General features: G+C 44.2%; 2 protein-coding genes across 2 annotated transcripts in view; one reads left to right on the plus strand and one right to left on the minus strand.

The window, feature by feature from the left end:
- The window catches only part of lpar6a (lysophosphatidic acid receptor 6a), a 281,763-nt gene that overhangs the window by 75,389 nt on the left and 185,326 nt on the right, over nt 1-21,048 (plus strand). The window lies entirely within an intron of this gene.
- tenm4 (teneurin transmembrane protein 4) overlaps nt 1-21,048 on the minus strand; it is a 108,095-nt gene that overhangs the window by 24,888 nt on the left and 62,159 nt on the right. The window contains exons 16-26 of the mRNA XM_062472826.1: nt 19,670-19,696; nt 17,382-17,528; nt 16,323-16,539; nt 12,340-12,459; nt 9,394-9,655; nt 7,884-8,151; nt 7,653-7,796; nt 6,516-6,765; nt 6,055-6,075; nt 1,780-2,012; nt 839-993 (exon numbers count right to left, since the gene is read on the minus strand). Of these exons, the coding sequence (XP_062328810.1) occupies nt 839-993; nt 1,780-2,012; nt 6,055-6,075; nt 6,516-6,765; nt 7,653-7,796; nt 7,884-8,151; nt 9,394-9,655; nt 12,340-12,459; nt 16,323-16,539; nt 17,382-17,528; nt 19,670-19,696 (1,844 nt within the window). The remainder of the gene's footprint in view (nt 1-838; nt 994-1,779; nt 2,013-6,054; nt 6,076-6,515; nt 6,766-7,652; nt 7,797-7,883; nt 8,152-9,393; nt 9,656-12,339; nt 12,460-16,322; nt 16,540-17,381; nt 17,529-19,669; nt 19,697-21,048) is intronic.

Here is a 21,048-nt window from a genome sequence, read left to right on the forward strand (position 1 = left end):
ACATAGACATGGATTGACATCAAGCTTTGTAGAATTTCATTAACATAATATGTCAAAAATGTCATTTAATTTAATATTTTTTACATTTATACAAGGATAAGAGTAGAATGATTTATTCTTGATCTCTCATTTTCGTACAATAAAGATTGTGCATTGTGCTTTAATTTGAGCTCATGATACATAAAACCACCACAAGAGGTTGTTTTGATGACAAATAATAGGCAATGAATTAAATATGAATATGCACCTACATATAAAATAATATGTTCAAATAATATATAGGGGAGAGCCAAGCGTATGGTGCGTGGCTGATGAAATGTGACATAAAATCTAGGTTTTGTAATCTCTATGGGGAACTCACTAAGCCAGAGGGTGAAGTGACCTCAACACAGTGCCCTTGCCTGGGGGACGTGTCTGGTGTGGTAGGCAGTCTGCCCTGTGTGTGTATGAGTATCTGTGAATGTACAACATGTGTATGCATGTGTAGAAGTGGTTGGCCCGCAAGGTTAAAGGTCAGATTTCTCATCTCCCCCCAGTTATAGGCCAATGCTATTCCACATCTGGGTTGAAAGCAACCCCTAGGGAAACAACCTCATTTTGCCCTAGTAACATCAGGTCCCAACCCCAACCCCACCCTCAGTCTCAGCCCACGCCCTTGCTGCAAACCCTGGTCTGAGCCTCCGGAACAAGGCATGTCCAATCAGTTTCCTCCAGAGCTCCCAGCTGCAACAGCAGAGCCAGCTGGCAATGCCAGTAGATCAGAGGATAGGACGTTGGCCCTCATAGTGGTCTAGACTCTAGAGCAGGAGTAGGCGGGGTAAGGGGGAAAGGGCCATACCTGGGAGATGTCCATCACAGAGTCACAGCTCAGGGGTCGGGCAGAAGTCAGATCATTAAATCCCAACAGAGTGGAGATGATGCCGTTCTGATCAATTCGGCGAATCATGGTACCATCCACAAAGAAGATGACACCATACTTGTCGACGGTGATGCCTGTTGGACGGATGTAAGAAGAAAAGAAGATACACGATTTAGCTATGAATGTGACTGCTTGGAAAACAACCCATAACTGACTCTTAACTAAATATTAATGTAAGAACGAACGCCTCAATAATTCACAAACTACAGTATGTAGAGAATGCTGGTACTAATTCAACAACAAAAACATTGAATGACTTCTAACATACAAACACTATGTACATTACAGTAGGCAAGAGCCTGACAAAAACAACACAATCTCATATTTTCAGATGAACAAATATGTACTCTTCCCTGATCAGATGCAACATGCAGGCACAGGGAGCATGGTGACTCATATTACCAACTTGGCAGAGGACAAAAAAACTAACATCTCTTCTGATGATTAATGGTTTCCACAATATTGCAAAAAAGCCAAAATGCCCATGTTTTTTATTTTTTTGTGTGGACTTTTTACAATTTGTACAAAACTTTTCACAGCTGAAACCTGTACTGCTAGCTGTTTAAGAACCTGGGAGCGAAAATTGAAATGTACATTACTGCAGATTTCAATTTTTTCCTCCCAGGTTCACAATAGCGTCTCAGTTTCTCTTCTTTCTGTGTTGCTTCTGTGCATATAAATTAACGGTAATGTGAGCCTGGGATTGAGAATGTAAATCTATTGGTCAGTCTCCTAACTCAGATCTTTCTTTTCAACATACTGCCTGTAGTAGTCAATGTCTTTCGGAAGAATACACCGAGGCCACAAACGTACTCTGAAGGTATTATTGAGGTTCTGAGGTTGTAGTGACCATGTTGTACCTCTAGGGTTGGTGAGTGTAGCCTCCACAGCTTTTCCGCCATCCCCACAGCGTGTATCATCATAGGGCAGACACTGGTCTCCTGTCCCTGCCACCAGCTCCAGGTTCTTAGCAACATCTTTCACAGCACTCAGAGACTTGACCTTGAATACCTTCCTACTGCTGGTATCGGATAGGTAGACAGCACCGGAAACAGGACTGCTGGTCAGGTAGTATTTATGAGCAGGGCTGTTGCTGGATAAAGGAAGTGTACAAATCAATCAAACTGTTAGGATTTTAAATTCACTGCATCGGTTTTGGTATAATTCCCTCCTAACACAATAAAAATGGACTCGAAAGCAGAGTGGAGATACACGTTCAACAGAATTACAATAAATGAAGAGGAAAGTAAAATGAAAATAAATAAACATGACACTGTTGCATTTGGATTGATTAACAATTTTTGAATAGATGAAGGATTCTCTATCTTAATGAAGCATTTACAAATCGCTGGCAAAACTTATTTGGATACAAAATTCCAATAAATGGACAATTTGCTGAACTTTCAAATAACAGTAGTAGAGGGTTTCCAATAAGTCTGGCTACTGTGTCTAACACTGTGTAAAGGCCAAAATAAGTATGTTTCTCAGAGGCAATTTCACCAAAACAAGCTTGATAGCTCTTTAATCTCCACAAAGAGCTTTTGACACTTGCTCTATTTGTGCTCCCTGTTTAAAAATGTAAAGTAATACTTTCAAAATATATCTGATCACTCTTACTCTTGTGCATCACATATGAAACAATCAGACCTTAAAAGACAGATGGCACACACATTTCTACATTTAGTGCCATTCCATATCAGTATTCCAAAACAACCTCCTAAATGAACATTTCGTGTTCCTTGACACGCTGAGTTCGACATGTAAGTGAAACTGATCATTTGCTTGTCCCCAAAACACGCACTGCATAAGCCAAGAAGGAATTGTGGAGTCCATGCAAATTTTGATTTGAAGATGAATAATTAATCCAACCCTAATTCTTTCATATAAATTAAGATTAGTATAGCATTGTAACTTTGTCTATGCTGGAAATAAACCACTTCACTCTCAGATACTTTATAAAGGACCTGCATTAATTCTGTTACTTTATGGAATTAATAAAACCTGATAAACTCCTAATGAAGAGGGAATGCTGCTAAGTTTTCTAAGACAGGTTATGAAGACATATCACACAAGGTGACAAAGAAACAGACAGACAGGAAAGAACAACAGTTTACATTAGACAGTGCTTGCAGATGGCAGTGTGCTATTTGAGGTAGGTTTATGGTATGTCATGTGCATAGTAACTGCTAAAAGGACAAGGACCAGGCAAAGGCATATGCAAATTATACTGTAAATGTGGGAATTAATGACACAAATGCTTTTGACAACATTAGACTAGCCAGACTAAAAGTATGGTTGTCCTGGACCGTAAAATTTTCCATTCGAGGACTATGTAAATGTGTTCATGGAGGGCAATGAAAAAACAAAAACTCAGTTTGGGGATTTTTAGGACATTAATGGGAAGAGCATGAAAGGGTAAAACATGCCGATTACCCTGCAAAACATGAGTAACTTTCATTCACGCGTGAAATCAAAGTAAATAGTGCCATTTCATTTACAGAAAATATATGTTATGTACCATATGTATAAATAATAACACCGTTGTGCTTAGGAAAGTCCTCCACCTACACTGAGGCAAAATTTGCGTTTACTCAAAACACACCTGAGGCCTGAAAAAAATCGAATGCCACATGCAAGCAGGTGTAATTGCTTTTTGCAGTGGTGAATTGCGTATTCAGGATATCTGGCCAAACTGTTGTGACCACATTATTCTGAAGCAGTATTGCAGGGCTTCTAATATTCCCTGGGATAATGTTAATGCTGGAACGTGAAAGTACAGACAGGTTTTAGACACCCTTGGGACTTACATATAGAGGTACTGTATATACATAACATAACAGAGCAGCAATTAAAATACATTATGAATCCATCAAGCAAAAGAGCAGCCCAGAAATATTGCCTGTTAAATAACAGATTCCTGGACAGAGTCATCGCTCATATCTACACAGGGGACATCAAACCATATACTATTCAGGGAAATAGCTACCTGCAGAGACCACCACAATCAGGAAGTGACTCACACTAAGCAGACACTTGAAGCAGGCACCATTCAAATTCACAGTGCCTTAATAAGGCTGAAATAATTTTACAATAAACTTCATACATAGAAAGTTTGATTGCAATAGTTTGAAAGATGTCTTATAAATGTCAGATTATGACCTGACATTTGGTATTGAATTAAGTCGAAAATTAAGATTTGAATTGATTTGTTCTCTGGCTTGCATATACTCAAAATGCCTCCTTGAGAAAAGTAGCATCTCAAGACAGTTAAGCCTACAGTACATTAAGACAACTGCAGTACATGGCTAGGGTAAAGTAGGAAATGGACACCATTCCTATCACTATCACTCTCCCTCAACTGTTTTCTAGTGGCTTAAACACGAAAACATCAGTGAGATAGTAGGAACTTCAAGAACATGAAAATAACTACTCCTGAGTGCCTGCATAAAGTGATGTAGTGGTTAGTGGCACCTTAAATATGGGTGGAGTCATGGAGGCTTGATACAGCACAGTTCTGCCAAACTCAATGATTATTACAGAACAACCTGTCAGTGTGCCATCATTCAAAAAGGATTAAGACAAAATCTAAACTATAACCTTGAGCTTTCTTTGAGTCCGGCGGCATGCGAGTGCCAAACCTCATAGAGCTTAGAATCTGAAAAGCATTAGCAGTAAGTCTGTGGTACTGTCAGCTCCGATACATAATTTAAAATGACAATTGACCTTCTGTAGATGGCTGAGGACAGGACACTGCTGTGGACCTCAGGCCAAGATGTCACAGTCAGCCCACTGACCAAGTTGACTGATATTCTAGTCTGCATTTCAAGCTCAACCAGTTGGCCGAGAAAAATTACTTCCATATTGTATAGGTCAGTCTGTACGCCCTCAATTCCTGGATCTCTGTCTTTTTGGGCTTTCTATCTGGCACATGTAATCAGGCGATACCTTATCAGCTCTGTGTTGCATGCAGAACAGTAGCAAACCCCCACAGTGTTTGAAACTACAAGGCGTTATTCCCTGACCTTCAGGCATGGCCGCAGACCCCATCTATATTCACTGACAACATCTAGTTTGTGAAAGATAATTGGATTTCGCTGCATGCTGTCGCAGCGATGGAGGGGGCAGGGCTTGAGCGGATAGGGACATCTTTAGTGGGGGGTCACTGCACACTGCAGCAGGATCATCTCACCCCAAGTGCTATCACCAGCTCCCATGCATACCAGGAGCAGCCAGACATCTTCTGGAGACACACACACATACTGTGTTCTCTCAGAATAAATCCCCTCTTTAATATGCTAATGTCTGGAGTGCTAAGAGCACAGGGACTGAGATTTGCTGTCTCAGTGCTTCAGCTCTAGAGGGTAGCATATGTGTTTGTTTGTGTGTGTGTGTGTGGGAGGGAGGGTGGTATATCTGTTTTGTGATGTCAGCCTTGGAGAGCCATCACTTGTATTTTCATCCTCAGTGTGATTGCATTATCCCCAGTTGAAGTCATGACTCTCCGATAGAAAACAAATCAATAGTTCTTTGCCAGAGACCAGCTAGTTACAGGAACTGTAGAACAACAAAAAATCCCTAGTCATGGTGAGGGGGTGAGGGGATGATTTCTTGGATTGTCTTGCCCGTGAGCTACACCCCTCAGCCTGAACTACAAAGAACGACAAACTCTAAAAGAACATCATTTCTTTTTTAACGCATAGTCATCATTCCAAACTATAAGCTGTCAGGAATGCTTTGTATTTGTATGTGTGGTATAATCCTTTTCACAAAGGCAAAACTCAGATACACCATTTACTGTGATGAGAACTACATTGTTTCTGGAATGTCATCTCCCTGTGAAAGTATCCTGCCACATATACTAAGTCAACCATGGCTGTTACTCCTCTAACATGACATTTACACAACTCTCCTGCCTAAACCGTTCCATTACAAATACCACAGGATCATTTCGGATCTAAGGGAATTACATTGCTTCAGCACATAATTATATTTAAAGAAGCAATCAATAGATATTGAAAAAGAACGTAACCCCAACAAATATACTCAAGATACTTGTGGTCTTTCAATAAGACATGAAATAATGAAATAATGTATGACCACAAACATTCTAACAAACTGTAATTTGCGGGGCTTACCTATGCCTGAAATCTTTATTTCTGTTAGAGTAATCCATAAGCAGCAGCAAAAGGAAAAAAAAGAGAAAAGCGAGAAACAGGAAAGAATGATGGTTGTTAGTGGAGATTAGTAAGTAGCAAAGAATTATGAGAAGATATCAAACTCTTTAACTTCTGTAATGTCTTACTACTTTGCCCAAAGCATATTAACAAAGAAATCCATCTTCCCCAGAGTTCCCCCAAGTTAGTTGAGCAGCAGTTAAGACACCCACAAGCCCCAGCCCTATCAAGGCCAGCAGCCAGCTGATGCAGGTGGGTGAGATGGCGGGAACATCAATCGTGGATCTATGGGGCCTATCATGTCTATCTCAATGGGCCCCCTTGCTTTATGACCTGTGAGCCGGTCCACATGAGGCCCAGTGTGAGTAAGTGAGAGCGAGTGAGAGTGGGCGTCTGGGCTGGCAGGTCCGCTGCCTGGTTACCTAAGCTCCAGCACGCTGGTGACGTTCCCAGTGGTGAATATCCTTCTCACGTAGTTGAAATCACCCACGTACAGGCTGCCGTCTGAACCACAGGTCAGCGCCACGGGCGCCAGCAGCTTGTTGCCGTCGGCCAGGCCATTGCAGCTGGGACAGGAGATGCTCCTGCGTCGCCCGTTGCCCATCACGCTACCAATCACAGGAGGTTGCTGAGAGATAAAGATGTTCTCACCGTTGCCCATGTGAAGGATACCTGTGGAGTGACATGACAAAGAGGTGACAGGGTCACATTTAGACCAGTCAGACGCATCTGCACGCAACCATATGTAACATTCAGCGTCAGCTTTGCGTGGGATTCCTACTCCTGACTGCACTGATTGGCCTGAGCACTGTAAGATATGCAACTCAACGCAACATTTGGTCTATCATGGGAGATTAGCTGGGCATCTCTATTCCAGGACCTGATTTAATTTTGAAGACTGCAGCCTGGGGAGTAAGGAGGGGGGCAGACAGAGAGCAATGGGTGCCAGCAAGTTATGCCAGGAGGTAGGTGGGGAGAGAGGTAGAGAGAGAGAGGGGGAGTGAGAGAGAGAGGTAGAGAGAGGTAGAAAATAGATAGAGACAGAAAGACCGAACGAGAGAAGGGGGTAGAGAGAGGGAAAGAGGGGAAGAGAAAGAGACAGTGGGGCTGTTTCAGGAATATCACTCTCCCTTTATACTGTAGGACAGCACATCTAGACTTTTAGTGGTCAGAGTGACAGATCTGAATGCCACCTTCCTGCACACTTTCCACATAAGTACACCTCATTTCCTGTGATGAATACGTCTTGACAGTGTCGGGATCCGACCCAGGTCTTCCTCCTGTCAGAAGATGACCAGACTCTGCCATAAAACTCACACCTCCACCATTCAGAAGTGATTCACCGTCAAAAAGAAAATTGACCCATAATAACAAAATCTAAGTTTGAAATCAGAGTGCATCTCCTCCTGACACTGAAGGAATGTCAAAAAACCTCCCAGTAGATAGAGCTCAACTGAAACTCAAATATCTATCACAAAGGATTCACCACAGAGGCACTGGACTCCTAAAATGGACTTGAAGTACCTGAATTCTCTACCCAAACCAGCCTAAAGACTCACCACTCTGGATATTGAGGGCATGATGCTTATCCAGAGCCCATCCTCCCAGTTTGGAAGCCGTGGTCTCATAGCCTTGTAAAATAGCAGTCCTCTTCTCCCACAGAATAAATTCTGGACAAGACTCGTACTCGAAACCCACAGACACTGGATATGAAAAAAAATAAAACTGGATTAAGGAGCAATAAAGGGAACCCAATCTTACTAACTTGAAATCAGTTGTCATCTGCTTACCAAAGGCCTCAGATAGGCCGTAGACCTTCTGGCTGTAGACATCTGCCTTGTCCCAGACAAAGTCATAAGCCAGGTTTGGGGCAGCGGGGAACCATTTTCTGAATAGCCGTCCTTCCACAGCAACCATGAGGTGCACCTTCATCAGGTTGAACGGGGTGGTGGGGTGGGTGAGGATCACCCTCAGGATGGACTTGTACCCCGGGGTGCGGCTGCTCAGGTAGCTCACCTTCATGTCCGTCCCAGGGATAGGAACCTCCACCTGCAGAGCCTGGGGGACAGACACCATGGCTTCATTATTCCATTACTGCACACAACATTTTACCTGCTACGTTTCTCTAATCTACTACTAGATATCATCCTTGGCCCCAATATGGTTCAAAGACTTGCCTCAAGCCAAACAGAATATCTAAAGGGGAATCTGAAACATCAATGAAAGGACAATTAGGCCTGAGTGCTATAAGAATCCAATGATTTTTTTTACTCACTACAGAACCCTTTTTTTAACAATTGATTAAATCATAGTGCATCCTTCATTACAGCAGCAAGCCCATTCAATTCGTATGAAAATGGCTGCTATATATGGTAGAAATGCCCTTGAGCTCCATACTGTTCCGACTAGCAGTCAGTGGCCTGCAGTATAACTCACTAGGGCTAGGACGGGATGACACAGTGGCTACTCAGCGGCCAGGGACAGGGCTCTGGGTCAGGGGCCACGGCCACAGGCCAGGACGATGGCCGCTGCTTTGATTTTCTTAAGCCGCTTCCTACCTCCTGTGTCTAGGGATCAGGATGAGGTCCCAGAATCTCTGCTCAGGGTGGATCTGCCATTAGCATTTGCGTTGTTATAAATCTTTGGAGAGTGCAGCAACGTTTCATTGATTGTAAAGACCCACCAGCAGGTCCCTGTAAGAGAATATACGCTTGCTGATAGGAGATACCGGGTGCTATATGTAGACTAGACTGCACTCTAGATAAACTCGTAATATGCCATAAATTGTACCAAGCAAACTGGAATACAAAGCGATTCGAGAAGGGCACGAAAACCCAGCTACTAGACAGACACCAGTGCACGCCCTCCCAGTGGAGAGGGAGGCACGAGCACATAGACACAGGCGGAAAAAAGGAGGGACCTACTATCAAATGGGCAAAACAAGTACCTTTTTTTTAAAATCCCACTTCTGTTCTCAACCTGAGAGAAATTAAAAATGTCGGAGCTTTTTTTTCTCCTAGTGCAATGCAATCATCATCATTTTGCAGTGGGACAGAACAATGCGCATTGTAAATCGCCTGTGTTTCTCAGACCAATTACAGTGGAGAGATAAAATCACAGTGCTGCCACGAGGAGGAGTTACTATTCCTCCAGTGCTTGATGTATGGTGTTTAGAGTGTGTGTGTGTGTGGGGGGGAGCTGTAGCTCTCTCGAGGGTGAGGCGAGGGCAATAGGCTGTACATCCCGAAACAACAGGGTCCGTACAGCGTAGGAAGGAGAGAGATGGAACGGGGCTGTCACCTGAATTTCGGGGATGACGGTTCCCCTCTCGGAGCAGGAGCCAGCGAAGGCGGTGAGCGGAGCGGGGGACACCACTGGGCTGGGCCGGGTGAAGCTGCTGAGATCACAGCTAGGGATGTCGTTCTCCTCGTGCCGCATGACGATGGTGTCCATGACGAAGAAGCGTCCCCATGGCAACCAGAGCGTGTGCTCCTGTGTGATGAACGGAGCGCGCTCAAAGCGCAGGGCGATGGCTATACCTCCGTTGGTGACCAGGTCAAAACTAGAAAAGACAGGATTCTCATTTACAACGAGAAAATTAACAATCTTGAACCTGACACTATATGCTTGTTAATATATATTCTTCAGCAAAGAATAATTAGCAATCCCTATATTAACTACTTGGCTACAGTTGTAATTTGTCATGTATCAGGGATTAAACCATGTCACATTTCACTCACTAATTAATATTTTTCTAATTGAGTGCCAGTGTACAATCAATGAGTAATGAATTCATGTTGCTGTAAATGAAAGACAATGGTAAAAAGAAAGAGCAGTTCCAGTATTTGTCACTTTATCTTTCCTGCGCACAGCATCCAGAGCGACTGTGCAGAGGAAGGATGAAGCAGTCAACCCAGTGAACCAAAGAACCAGAGGCAAGTCACTGAATTAATGTGATATGTTGAATGGGTTTCATTTTAAAAACAGGGAACGTGAGAGACTGATGATGCGACTGTTCACCCTCTGCTTGTGTAATGCAGCGTGTTCACATCTGAATAGAAGGCGTGTAACAGAGCAGGCCGGCTGGAGGTTTTTGCAGCAAAATGGAGGCAGACACTTCCCTATCGATCCCGGCAACCAGGACTGACCACTACCACATCAGTCTAAAAGCCCTGCAATGCAATCACATCAGCTATTGCATAAAGGCCCGGGCCCGGCTTTGCTCCTTCTCCGTTAACCCATCTCTCTCAACCAACCTGCTTTTCTCTCTCTCTCTCTCTCTCTCTCTCTCTCTCTCTCTCTCTCTCTCTCTCTCTCTCTCTCTCTCTCTCTCTCTCTCTCTCTCTCTCTCTCTCCCTCCCTCCCTTGCTCCACCCACCCTCCCTCCCTCCCCCCCCCTCCCTCCCCCCCTCCTTCCCTCCTTCCTTCCACCTGGCCTGAATGCCTCTTCGTAAAGGCTCCATCCTCAGGTGACTCACTCATCTCCGTCTCTAGTGCGGTGACGGCATCACGGCTGCACCTGCACCCACAGCTGCACCACAGCATGTCTCTAACAGCCAATTAGCACCTGGTCATCTGCGGGGCTCACGGGACAGGGCCTCACCTCCAAACGGGGGTCCAGAATCCTTCACATTACACATACAGTAAATCAGCACTTCCCGACTCTGTGTTCACTAATTTAACGACATTCCCTAGTGGAACAGGCTGGTATAAAAATACGTCTGGATTTTCTAGAAACCTTGACCGGCTGAGGCAGTAAATAAGAGCAGTACATTTTGCCGTCTGTGGTGGGAGGGGAAGAGCGTCTGGTCTGATCGGTGGTGCAAAGCGGTTCTGCTGCCCCTGCTGCTGATGTTGAGGGTGATAGTGATGCCCTTGCGCTGCCTCAGTGGCCATGCTGCACCCAAGTCAGCCTGCCTCGGGGGCCCACTCCACGCACATACAAACAGTTCTGGACAGATACCCACAGGCTGCGTAGCCAATCGATGAGGGGATTCGCTGGCCGTTATCAATCATGACAACAGCCTTAAGCCATGTGACGAACCTTATTAAGCTACCCACACCAGCCTCACTGACTAAGCCCTAGGGAATGCATCAAGCTTAGAGGGTTAACCCTGCCAATGTACGCACAGCTCCTCATACAAATGATAACCAATCAGTGTGTCTGCATTAGCCTTTGTATATTAATCATGTAACTCGGTGTCCAATGCTGTGCCTGACTTCTCAAAGACAAAGAGATGCAGCAAGGTGAGTGGAGGTGAATCGGCGCTGGCCAAGCGGTGCAGTATATTTCCTCCTTAATGAAGGGAACGTTTGAAAGTGGACCAGGTCCGTAGTGCCTGCTCTGTGTCGCCCCAGCAGTCTCACCAGTTACCCACGCAGAAATTTCAAGAAACTGTCTCCACCTCCCCCAGAAAAATGTTTCAGTATAGCAAGAATGTAATTTCAAAAAACCTAAGCCCCCTGGACAATAAAGAACACATCTTAGAAATGAGTTGAGACAGCTTTCCCATTTCTAAGTGGCTGAACAGGTGCATTTCTGATTTCACGCTGCAGTGAGCCTGTTTACAGTGATTGCAGGGGAGTTGCGGGAGACTGGGCATGTTTACAGGGGAACCTGGGAGATGGAGCAGTGTTTACAGATATGCTGAGGTAGAATGAGAGAGGCAAATAAGTGCGCAGGAGAGGAGAGCTTCCAAGGAGAAAGGGAAAATGAAAAATTGGGACAAGGCAAGACTCAGTCAGAGCTGTGGAAGGGACATGAGAGGAGGCTTATGACAAGAAAGAGATGGAAGTGGACCACTGAAAAGATACGCCCGTTGGAAGACAGGGGATTGGGCAGGAGGAGGGTAAAGGGATGAGGCCCAGATGGAATGGGAGTGGAGCCAGATGATGAGATGAGGATGAGAGAGATTTTCTGAGGGCGGGTTAGATGGAGAGTGGATTGACACAAAGATGGAAGGGATGGAGGAAAGAGAGGAAATGATGGAGATCAAACCGGCAGGGATGCAGGCTGTTTGGATGTCAGTGAATGATGCATGTACTGAGGGAAGATGGGGGTCAGAGATAAAATCCCACTACAGTTTATTGGGCCATAGGTGACAACAGATTGACCTACTTAGTTACAAGATTCTCCACAGAAATGTCACAGAAAGTGAGAGACACAGAGAGGTATTGTATTAATATACAGTTTTGTGTGTGTGTGTGTGTGTGTGTGCGTATGACTGAGTGAGGGACCGTTCTCACCTGCCATCTTGTCTGGTGATTGTATAACCGTAGGCTGGGTTGTTGATGAAGCTGATGTTAACTCCGACCAGGGGCGTTCCGTCTGAGGTCACCACTTGTCCACGGATGACACAGGCATGACTGTGCGGGAGACAAATATGCAAAATGAGCGAGAGAATGTCACATCCCTTTCACACCCATTGCATAGAAGAGCATTTAGACAGCGCAGCAATCCCATTCTAGCATTTAACAATATGTATGAATTATTCAACAGATATGGAGGGAAGAAGATAAGCTAGAAAAGTCATATAAAAAAATACAAATAAAAACAAAAAATACACCAAGAAACGAACGGCTTCTAGGCAGTCTCTAAGGGATTCTTCATCCTGAGATGAGGAATAATGAGAACTAAACAAGATAGGGAAGTTTCACAGGCTCTGGTCCTAATTAAAAAGAAGATTTATCTCTTCCATTACAACTTTCTAGAATCCGTATTTAAGAGGTATGGAAATTGCAGAATATGCATGGCTGGTTATCAAAACCTCAAGAAATCTCCAGTCAGAAATTATGCACTCTGGATCTAGCATAAATTTGATCTGATCGTCAGCCTCCACAAATCAATAGATGGGAGGCATCCAAATATCAGCCACTAATCTTCTTGAACTGATGACATTAAACCTTGCTGCATGGTGTTTCTCTTGTCAAGTCCTGCCCCCATCATTAACAATACACTATCCATGGTCACGCAGTGGTCCTGTAGGAGTTTCAAAATCAGTCCCTAAACAACTGCTTCACTGGCACCGTTTAATTAGACCCTAGCTATTTTTAATGTTTTTGGGTCTTAAACATTGCCACATACTGGAAACAATTAACACTGGGGTGTAAGTGTCTGCCCTCAACTTGTCCTTACTAGAGGCAAGATCGTTCACCCCACAATATCATGGTCCCCAGGAAGCCAGCGTTATGCTAATGAGGGCTGCTTGTCCCCTTCATTGGTCCTTGGCTGTACACCACTGCTCTGTAAACAAGCTAAAACAATTATACTTCTCTGAATCCTGCTAGGTCTAACAATATCCATCTGGATGCTACATTTACATAGTAACACCGGCAGCGTTAACACAGCACTGCCCGTCCTCTATGCAATTAATCATTCATGGCCATAGTTTATTTGAGAAAACATTTTTTTGAAAGGGCAAGCGTACACATTCTCTTCAGGATGGAGCTGTGAAAGTGGAACTATCTGCTCTGCGCCTCGATGAGTCACATGGGGAGCTAATTCCTTTCCACTGAGACAAATGATTTAAATATTGACATCCAGTACGACAAAGGGAGGCAGCAGAAGAAGAAGCGTGATGTTTTTGCTGTGCTGAAGAAACCTTTCGTGTGAGATTTCAACAGGGCAGGAAGATTCACAAAGTCAAAGGGGAACTTCACAACAACTCCCGTCGATGATATGCACGCTGCAACGCTGTGGCACTATGACGACGTGAGGACATTGTACTCATCATAGAGATGCTCTGCCTTCCTGAATAATTACTGAACAGAGCGATACTATCCCATCTCTAGTTCAAATCCACTATCTGCAATTTGAGTAAAAACAGTGCAGCATTTTTATTTGAACAAACAAATTGCCATGCCATGTTGATGTATGAGAACCTATCATTAAGCAAGGCTAATAATGGTTCAGTCTGCATCAATGCAATAGCATCATCATTACCCACGCAAATGACTTGATAACAGGGTGTAATATAAATATAAACAGGCAAAACACGTCCACTTACTCGCTCACTCAGCATTGCTTCCTTGTTCCCTGCCTGCCCTTCTGTTCTCAACCAAGAGTTGAGAACGTGCAAAAAAGAGCCATCCATGTCTTCAGCCCTCAAATTACAAAGCCACGCTAGCACTGAGAGAGTACACTGAGAGGGGAAACAACCAACTTAACCAGGGAATATTTTTAGTCACCCATGGTCTAATGCTAATAATGGGATCAGAGTCATAATGATAAAAGCACATGAATATCAATCAAGATGATGGCCCCCCCCACTATTGTAAGTGTTCTATCAATCTCTGCCCAAATTGTTTTATAGACAAAGCCCCTGTTTGCTATTCCAGTCAGCAGCCAGTGCTGAACAAGCCCTGGCAGACATGGAGGCTCATGTATTGTGTGTTATGGGGAAAAGCCGTATGCTTTATGCAGTGGCAGATGCTATATACAGTGGCACCTCTGCAGCTTTTTCTGCGGTAGGAGACGTCAAGAATAGCACTCCAACATGGCTAGAAGCAGGAGGAAGTGGTTATGAGATCAATAGACAGCTGATCAGGTGACCAACCTGGCATATCGGCCAGACGCAATTGAGCATGCCCGCGAGGCTCATCACAGGCTCACAGTCCCCTGTCATAACCGCTCATATCTGACAGTGGGAGGAGAATTAATACCAGGCATGAATAATAGATCACAACTGATATTTTTAGGGGAGCTGAGATCTCAAATCTTGCAGCTCGACCCTAGCTTTTCGATCTTTACTTAATATGTAAATGATGTATATATTAATGGCTGCGTTGCTTGGGAAGGAGACAGAGGATTATTTAAATATATTCCTCTACATACTTTCTCTCCCTATATATTTGTCTGTCATTCTTTTTATTTCTCTCTGTTTGTGATTGAAAGCCACGGAAAGACTAAGTGACTGTGTGATAAATGTCACAGAGAGAATGCCACAATGTTAGAGTGTATTTTTCAAGTGTCAATTGACTCTTACACAAAACATGTACAATCTTGAGGCAAGAGGACACTTGTAATTCGGATATAATTCCCTGACATTTTCTAATTGTCAATTGAGTCACTGGAAATATCTTGGAGAACCATGGACAGATAAGCAGGAAAAGGGCATATTTGTTGAAGGAGAGGATTTATTTTTAACAGAGGTATTATCTTGGATAAGGATTTGATCAAATTCACATTTTAACAAACAAAGACATTCATCAATAGAATTTGATTTGTAGGTGATGAGAAATCCACACAAAGCACAGGCCCTCTACCTTCACAGCTTGACAAACAACCTGCATTGAGACGTGATGGTTCTCAAATTATAGAATGGGAAATGATCTTGCTTGAGCAGAGGCACTTCTAAACATCAATTTCCGTTTCAGCAACAAAGCTTCAGCTCTGCCAGCCTAAAAATAGGGATCTCTGAAAGCAGGACCTCTGTGGCATATTCAGTCTTTGCCTTAAGGAAGGTAGATGAGAAATGAAACAACACATCACTGTAAAAGGCGCCCTGTTTTTTTTTTTTTTGGGGGGGGAGGGGGGGTTTAAAGAGAGAAAGGAAAAGAAAAAAAGAACACAAGATTTTTTTATATGTGTCACAATGCTGCTGTTATATACTGTATATGTTTGTTTTAAGTGTGAGGAAGAAACCAGGATGAGAGAGATCTATGTAAGTGTAGCGGATGCAAATAAGGTGACACAGGTTCTCACCAGCGATTAAAGATGAAAAGCGAAGGAGACAAAGGGGGAAAGAAGCAACTGAATCATAAGGGACTTGATGACAGCCACCCTCCTGATATGAAAGCGTCTCAGATTCCTTGGCTGGTGCATCACAAGCTCTGCCTCTGGGAGGTGGCCTCAGATGGATTACAGTGGAAGTAATCAAAATACATGAATATGAGATGCCTCCCATTCTAGGGAATGCTCTTGTGCTCTCCAACCACTTTCCACATCCCGTCCCTGTCCATCACTCCTCAAACTATGCATTATACCCTTCACTGCACATTTGAACCCCTTTTTCGCTAGAGCATAAGAAATGAACAGGCAAAAACTAAAAACAAATTCTTATTCCAAATTGGAGTTACCTTCTACCCAACCAGTTTGCATCTCAGGGCTTATTTTCCCCAGAAGGATGACAGATGACTCTAAATGTTTTCCTCCACTTATCCTGCTGGCCATCAGTGTGATTAAGGGAGGTGGGGGAGCAGCAGAATCCTCTTCAACATTTTCAACTCACCTGCCATCAAATGGATTGGGCCCGGAGATCACATGGGTGCTATCACGGCCAACCAGGAAGCGGATACGGTCATAGAAAGACTGCAAGTTGCTCTGGGTGGAGGACGTCTGCGTCTCCTGGATGATGTCCAAGGGGTCCGGAGAACCAACACACAGGGAGGTGGTGTGGCACGTAGACTGCAGACAACAGTCAGGATCCATACAATCGACCAGCCCGTCTGCCATGGTAAAAAAAGGCACACAAACGCATTCTCTTCAGCAAATAAAGAGTGATAGCGACTTCCCTCAGACACTACTCAGAAAGTGAGGAATAATTTATTTTCATGGTCAATGATTAATGGTCTGTTGTATGTATAGTGGATTTTTGAGGAACATCTTGACAACTCTGCCTCTCCTGGTATTTAGATGAATTAATCCAATATGGTGGGAGCTGCCGCTACTGCTGCAATGCACTTTACTTGCTAAAATGATAAAATGGGTCATCTGACTGCCTGCTCTTTGCGTTCAGGGGTATGGCTGGCCAGATGGGCGATATAAATAAACCCTGCAGTCACAAGTCAGTCAATTCCCTGGTTGAGTCTCTTGCCATTGTGAGGGTTCTGTGCCCAGTGCAAAGGTAGAACGACAAACATCCCCTGCATGAAAAAGACCCGGGCCATCAAGAATCTGGTCTGCAGACTGTCAGAGCCTCCTGTGAGGCCACTGTGTTGTATGCCAGGCCCTGCCTAGGGCTGGTTCAAGGGGCTAGGCAGAGGTTCACTCTTTGGGACAGAACACACTGAAGCCTCAGGCTTGTCACTCTGTTCTCTAATACAGCCTGCCAGTCGAGGATGCTCCCATCTCATTCTTCCTTTGAAATGAAGAACTGCATCAAAATTCTGACTGACTATCTAAACACATCCCCTTCTCTGTTTAGTGGTTCACACAGGCATTATACCGTATATATACGGTATATATGGTTTGCTTGCTGTTGCTAATTCAAAGCATTAACCGTGACACATCAACCGCATGCTGGGTCACAATGGGAGCATGTTCGTTGTGGATAGCTGGGTGTTTTTACCTCCATCATTGTCCTTGCCGTCGTTGCAGGCCGTCTCCATGGAGGTGTCACAGCCAGTCCCCCTCCAGCCCAGCTGGCACACGCAGTACCAGCCATTGTTACCCAGAGTGCACCTACCGTTGCCATTACACAAACCAGGGCAACCCTCTGTACAGACACAAGGACATATTCACAAAATCAGAAAGAGAGGCGGTGACAGAATTCCAAACAGAACATGTTCTACACAAATGGTTGACAATATTTTTAGTTGAAAGAAAAACAAGTAACCAACATACTGTAAGACACATGAGTCTCTAAGACACCACTAGGAACTTGTTGAGACTATTTCTCCAGCTTCTTCTTTGAGCAAAAAACAGGAGTACTGTACAAATGTCTCAATTGCTATTTTTGTTGTACGTTGTCACAGCTCTATCTTTTTTGGCAGAGACTTTGCTGCTTCCTGGAATCAATAAGCTCACATCCTCAGAGAGTGTGATTCCTTGTCATTAGCCAGTCACAAATGGTACACAGAGGTACGAGCAGTCGTTAAAGGGAGCCTCTAAGCCAGCAAAATGGTATTAGCAAGTCGAGTCTGACTAGTGTATGTATGAGACCCTACCTGAACAGACAAATAGCAAGCATGAGACCAAAAGGTGACATTCCTCTGGCTCGCTCTGGATCTGTTCCTCAAATACGTACTGGATATCACAGGCTCGCAGCTCATGCTTATTTGTTCACTCTCTGCCTGCCATTTTTCTGCCATCGCATGATCCAACCCCTCCCCGAGAGGCCGAGGCAGAAGGCTGCATCTTTCTACTGTGGAACTCGAACATGCTTTGTGTTGTTAGGGAGAAGCAGGGACGGAGAAGATGTCGGCTCTGACCCATTTTGTCAACTAAAGCGACAAGGGTGGCTGCCTAACAGCTCTTACATCAGAGAGAGGGATGGAGAGAGGGAGATGAGAAATAGGTATAGAGCAGAGGGAGCGATGAGTGGGAGTGATATTGGATGAGAAAATGCAGGAGAGATGAAAATAAGAAGGAGGAATGAGACAGACATACAGCAGATACATGAAAAAAGAAGTTGGAGAAAACGAGAGGAAACACCCAGAAGAGGTCGATGTTAGATGATAAATTGCATTTTCGTTCACTTTGAACAGGGCAGTTCAATGCTAGTAACACACATTTTTTCACACAAACTTTTGTCAATATGGTTTAGTATTTTCTAATGCATTGTAAAGAATAATGGGTTTGATCACAGTGCTTCAATGATGCTAACAATTATGGTGCTAATTAAATTCAATGGAAGAGCAACTTAGCATATAAGGCAATAACTGCATGATGATTTTGACTAGAGCAAAACAAAAATGGGGATAAATGCTGTAGGTGTACCAGTATCTAGCTCCGAAACTTGAATATTATGGAAATATAGTTTAGTAAACTTGTTTGCTTGTTTTTCTCCAACAGGAAAGCGTTTCGACAGTTTAGAGCCAATAGCTGTGCTGCAAGCCTATTTCTCTGAAGACAATTCCTTTAGACCATGGTACCGCCTCTTATAGATCACCTGGACAAACGATTCTAGCTAGACCAACAGTAGAGGCAGACGATGAGTCAACTCCCACTGCTTATTACAAGGATTAATAAATAAAGATTGTCTCTCCGTTGGCATCAGTTCAACTTAATTGGCAACCCTTATAAAGAAGGGCCCCATGCTGAGGTCCGCCCAGCCTGTCTGAAACAGCTCCGAACGTGAGGCCGAAGGCACTCTGTGGACTCCTGTGGCAGCCGCTTTCATGGCAGGTGGTCCATTACCAAGGACAGAGGGAGACGGAGGGAGCTGGAGGGAGAGAGGGATCGCGGCCACTCAGCCTCCACCCCCTGCTCACGCTGCACCAACCAGAGCATGAGCTGTTTTAATTAGAGAGGATGCGGCCTCAGCACCTATCAGGCCCTCCTCACAGCTGCACACTCATCCATTATGCATGGGCTAGGTTACAGAGCCCCCCTCCCCGCTATCCCCCCATCGAGAGAGCATGGCTGCACATAAACTCAGCACCCCCGGACCGCACCACAGAAGGACAAGCGTGATTCACAAGGTGTGAAAGTGCGACGTGGAGATTGCTGTGCGGAGCTATGATACGAAGTTAATAGGAGGAGTTTTGGAGCGAGGCTTTTGGGGGAATTTGAGGGATGTAGCGCTAGCATATGTGAATATGGTGAGGAGTATGGCCTGTGGATATGGTCAATAATGGCTGGGTAGAGTGAGCATGGGAGGAATGGTGTATACAAAAGGAAGGAGGAATGCCATACCTTTCACTACCTTATCCAGATAGTGAGCTTGGAAGATAAAGACAGGACATATAAGGGAGGTTTGGACATTGGCACTTTCATGACAAGACATTAAGGCAAAGTGTTAGTATACACGACAAAAGGTAAAAAAACAGACAAACAAAGAAAAAAATAAAAGTGTACTGGTGAAAAAAAACATGCATTTCTAGCAACACAACTAGCACAACCAAAACAGGGGGTAGTGAAAGCTCCAGGAAGGAGTGAACAAGTTACTGGAGCGATAGTGAGGGAGACAGACGAAAATTGGGAGAGAGAAAGAAAGGAAGGGAGAAACACCATCTTGTTCGGGCCCTATTTACCAACTGCAAGGATCAGCAGGATATTCCTGGTGTGAGTTTCAAAAGGAACAAAAGATTGATGTACCGTACATTACAACCCTTTAATCTTTCGAGCAATATCTTTTTGACAGGGTGAAAATGTTCGACAGAAAATACTTTTAATCTCAGATCACCTGTCTATAGACAACGAGGTCATCCGAGGCTTGGCCAAGGGTGAGGAAAAGTTAGACCTCCAGTCGTCCTGCACCGTGGGTGCCTGACGCTCTTAATAATGAAAATTGATTTCAATTGAAATCTTTGGCGTCTTAATGGATGACAGCTAGGGATATTTTTGCCAAGGGAGTGTGGATCTCAATATGGCACTTATAAAAGGCCCATCAATAATGCAGGGCGAGCATATAAAACATTCACTGACTTCGCCTGGGCTCTCGTTTGCGGTAGCACTGATCCAAGATCTGCCTGGGCCACTGTGAGAGGAAAAAAAATCCTCTCACAGTTGAAGATGAAGATGGAACAGGGGTGGACATCTTCCCTTTTGTCCTTTTTTCTCATTCACTCAAATCTGTGGGTGTTGCAAACTCCTTTTCATGGGTGAGTTTTCTGTGGTGGATGGGGGAGTGATCAGCCATTGTTCCTACTTCCTCTTCCTTGCTTGGGTGGTTTACCCATAGCATGGTAAATAGAGAGCTAGCATGTGATGTTGCAGTGGTAAACAGTGTTGGTAACAAAGAATCACCCAAACACCTGCCTGGACTGAGGGCAGGCCATGTCTTTAGGGAGAGGAGAACAAGGATGGAGAGGAAAGTAAACAAACAGAGATAAATATAGAAAGAGAGGCAGGAGCGACATTTGATGAACACAGACAAAAAATATTAGACAAGCGAGCAAGCCTATTAGAACTGGTCTGCTAACTGGACTGTTATGGACAACGTCAGTAAATGTCACACTAAGTATGAATATGACAGATGAGTCTCTTAAGCAGCTCTAAAGCCTTTGCAAAGAAATGGAAGGAGCTAATCAGACTATCTGACCAAAATTACTTCAAATGTTTTATAGAATTTA

The sequence above is a fragment of the Osmerus eperlanus genome, chromosome 11 (genome assembly GCF_963692335.1).
Source record: "Osmerus eperlanus chromosome 11, fOsmEpe2.1, whole genome shotgun sequence".
Lineage (NCBI taxonomy): Eukaryota > Metazoa > Chordata > Actinopteri > Osmeriformes > Osmeridae > Osmerus > Osmerus eperlanus.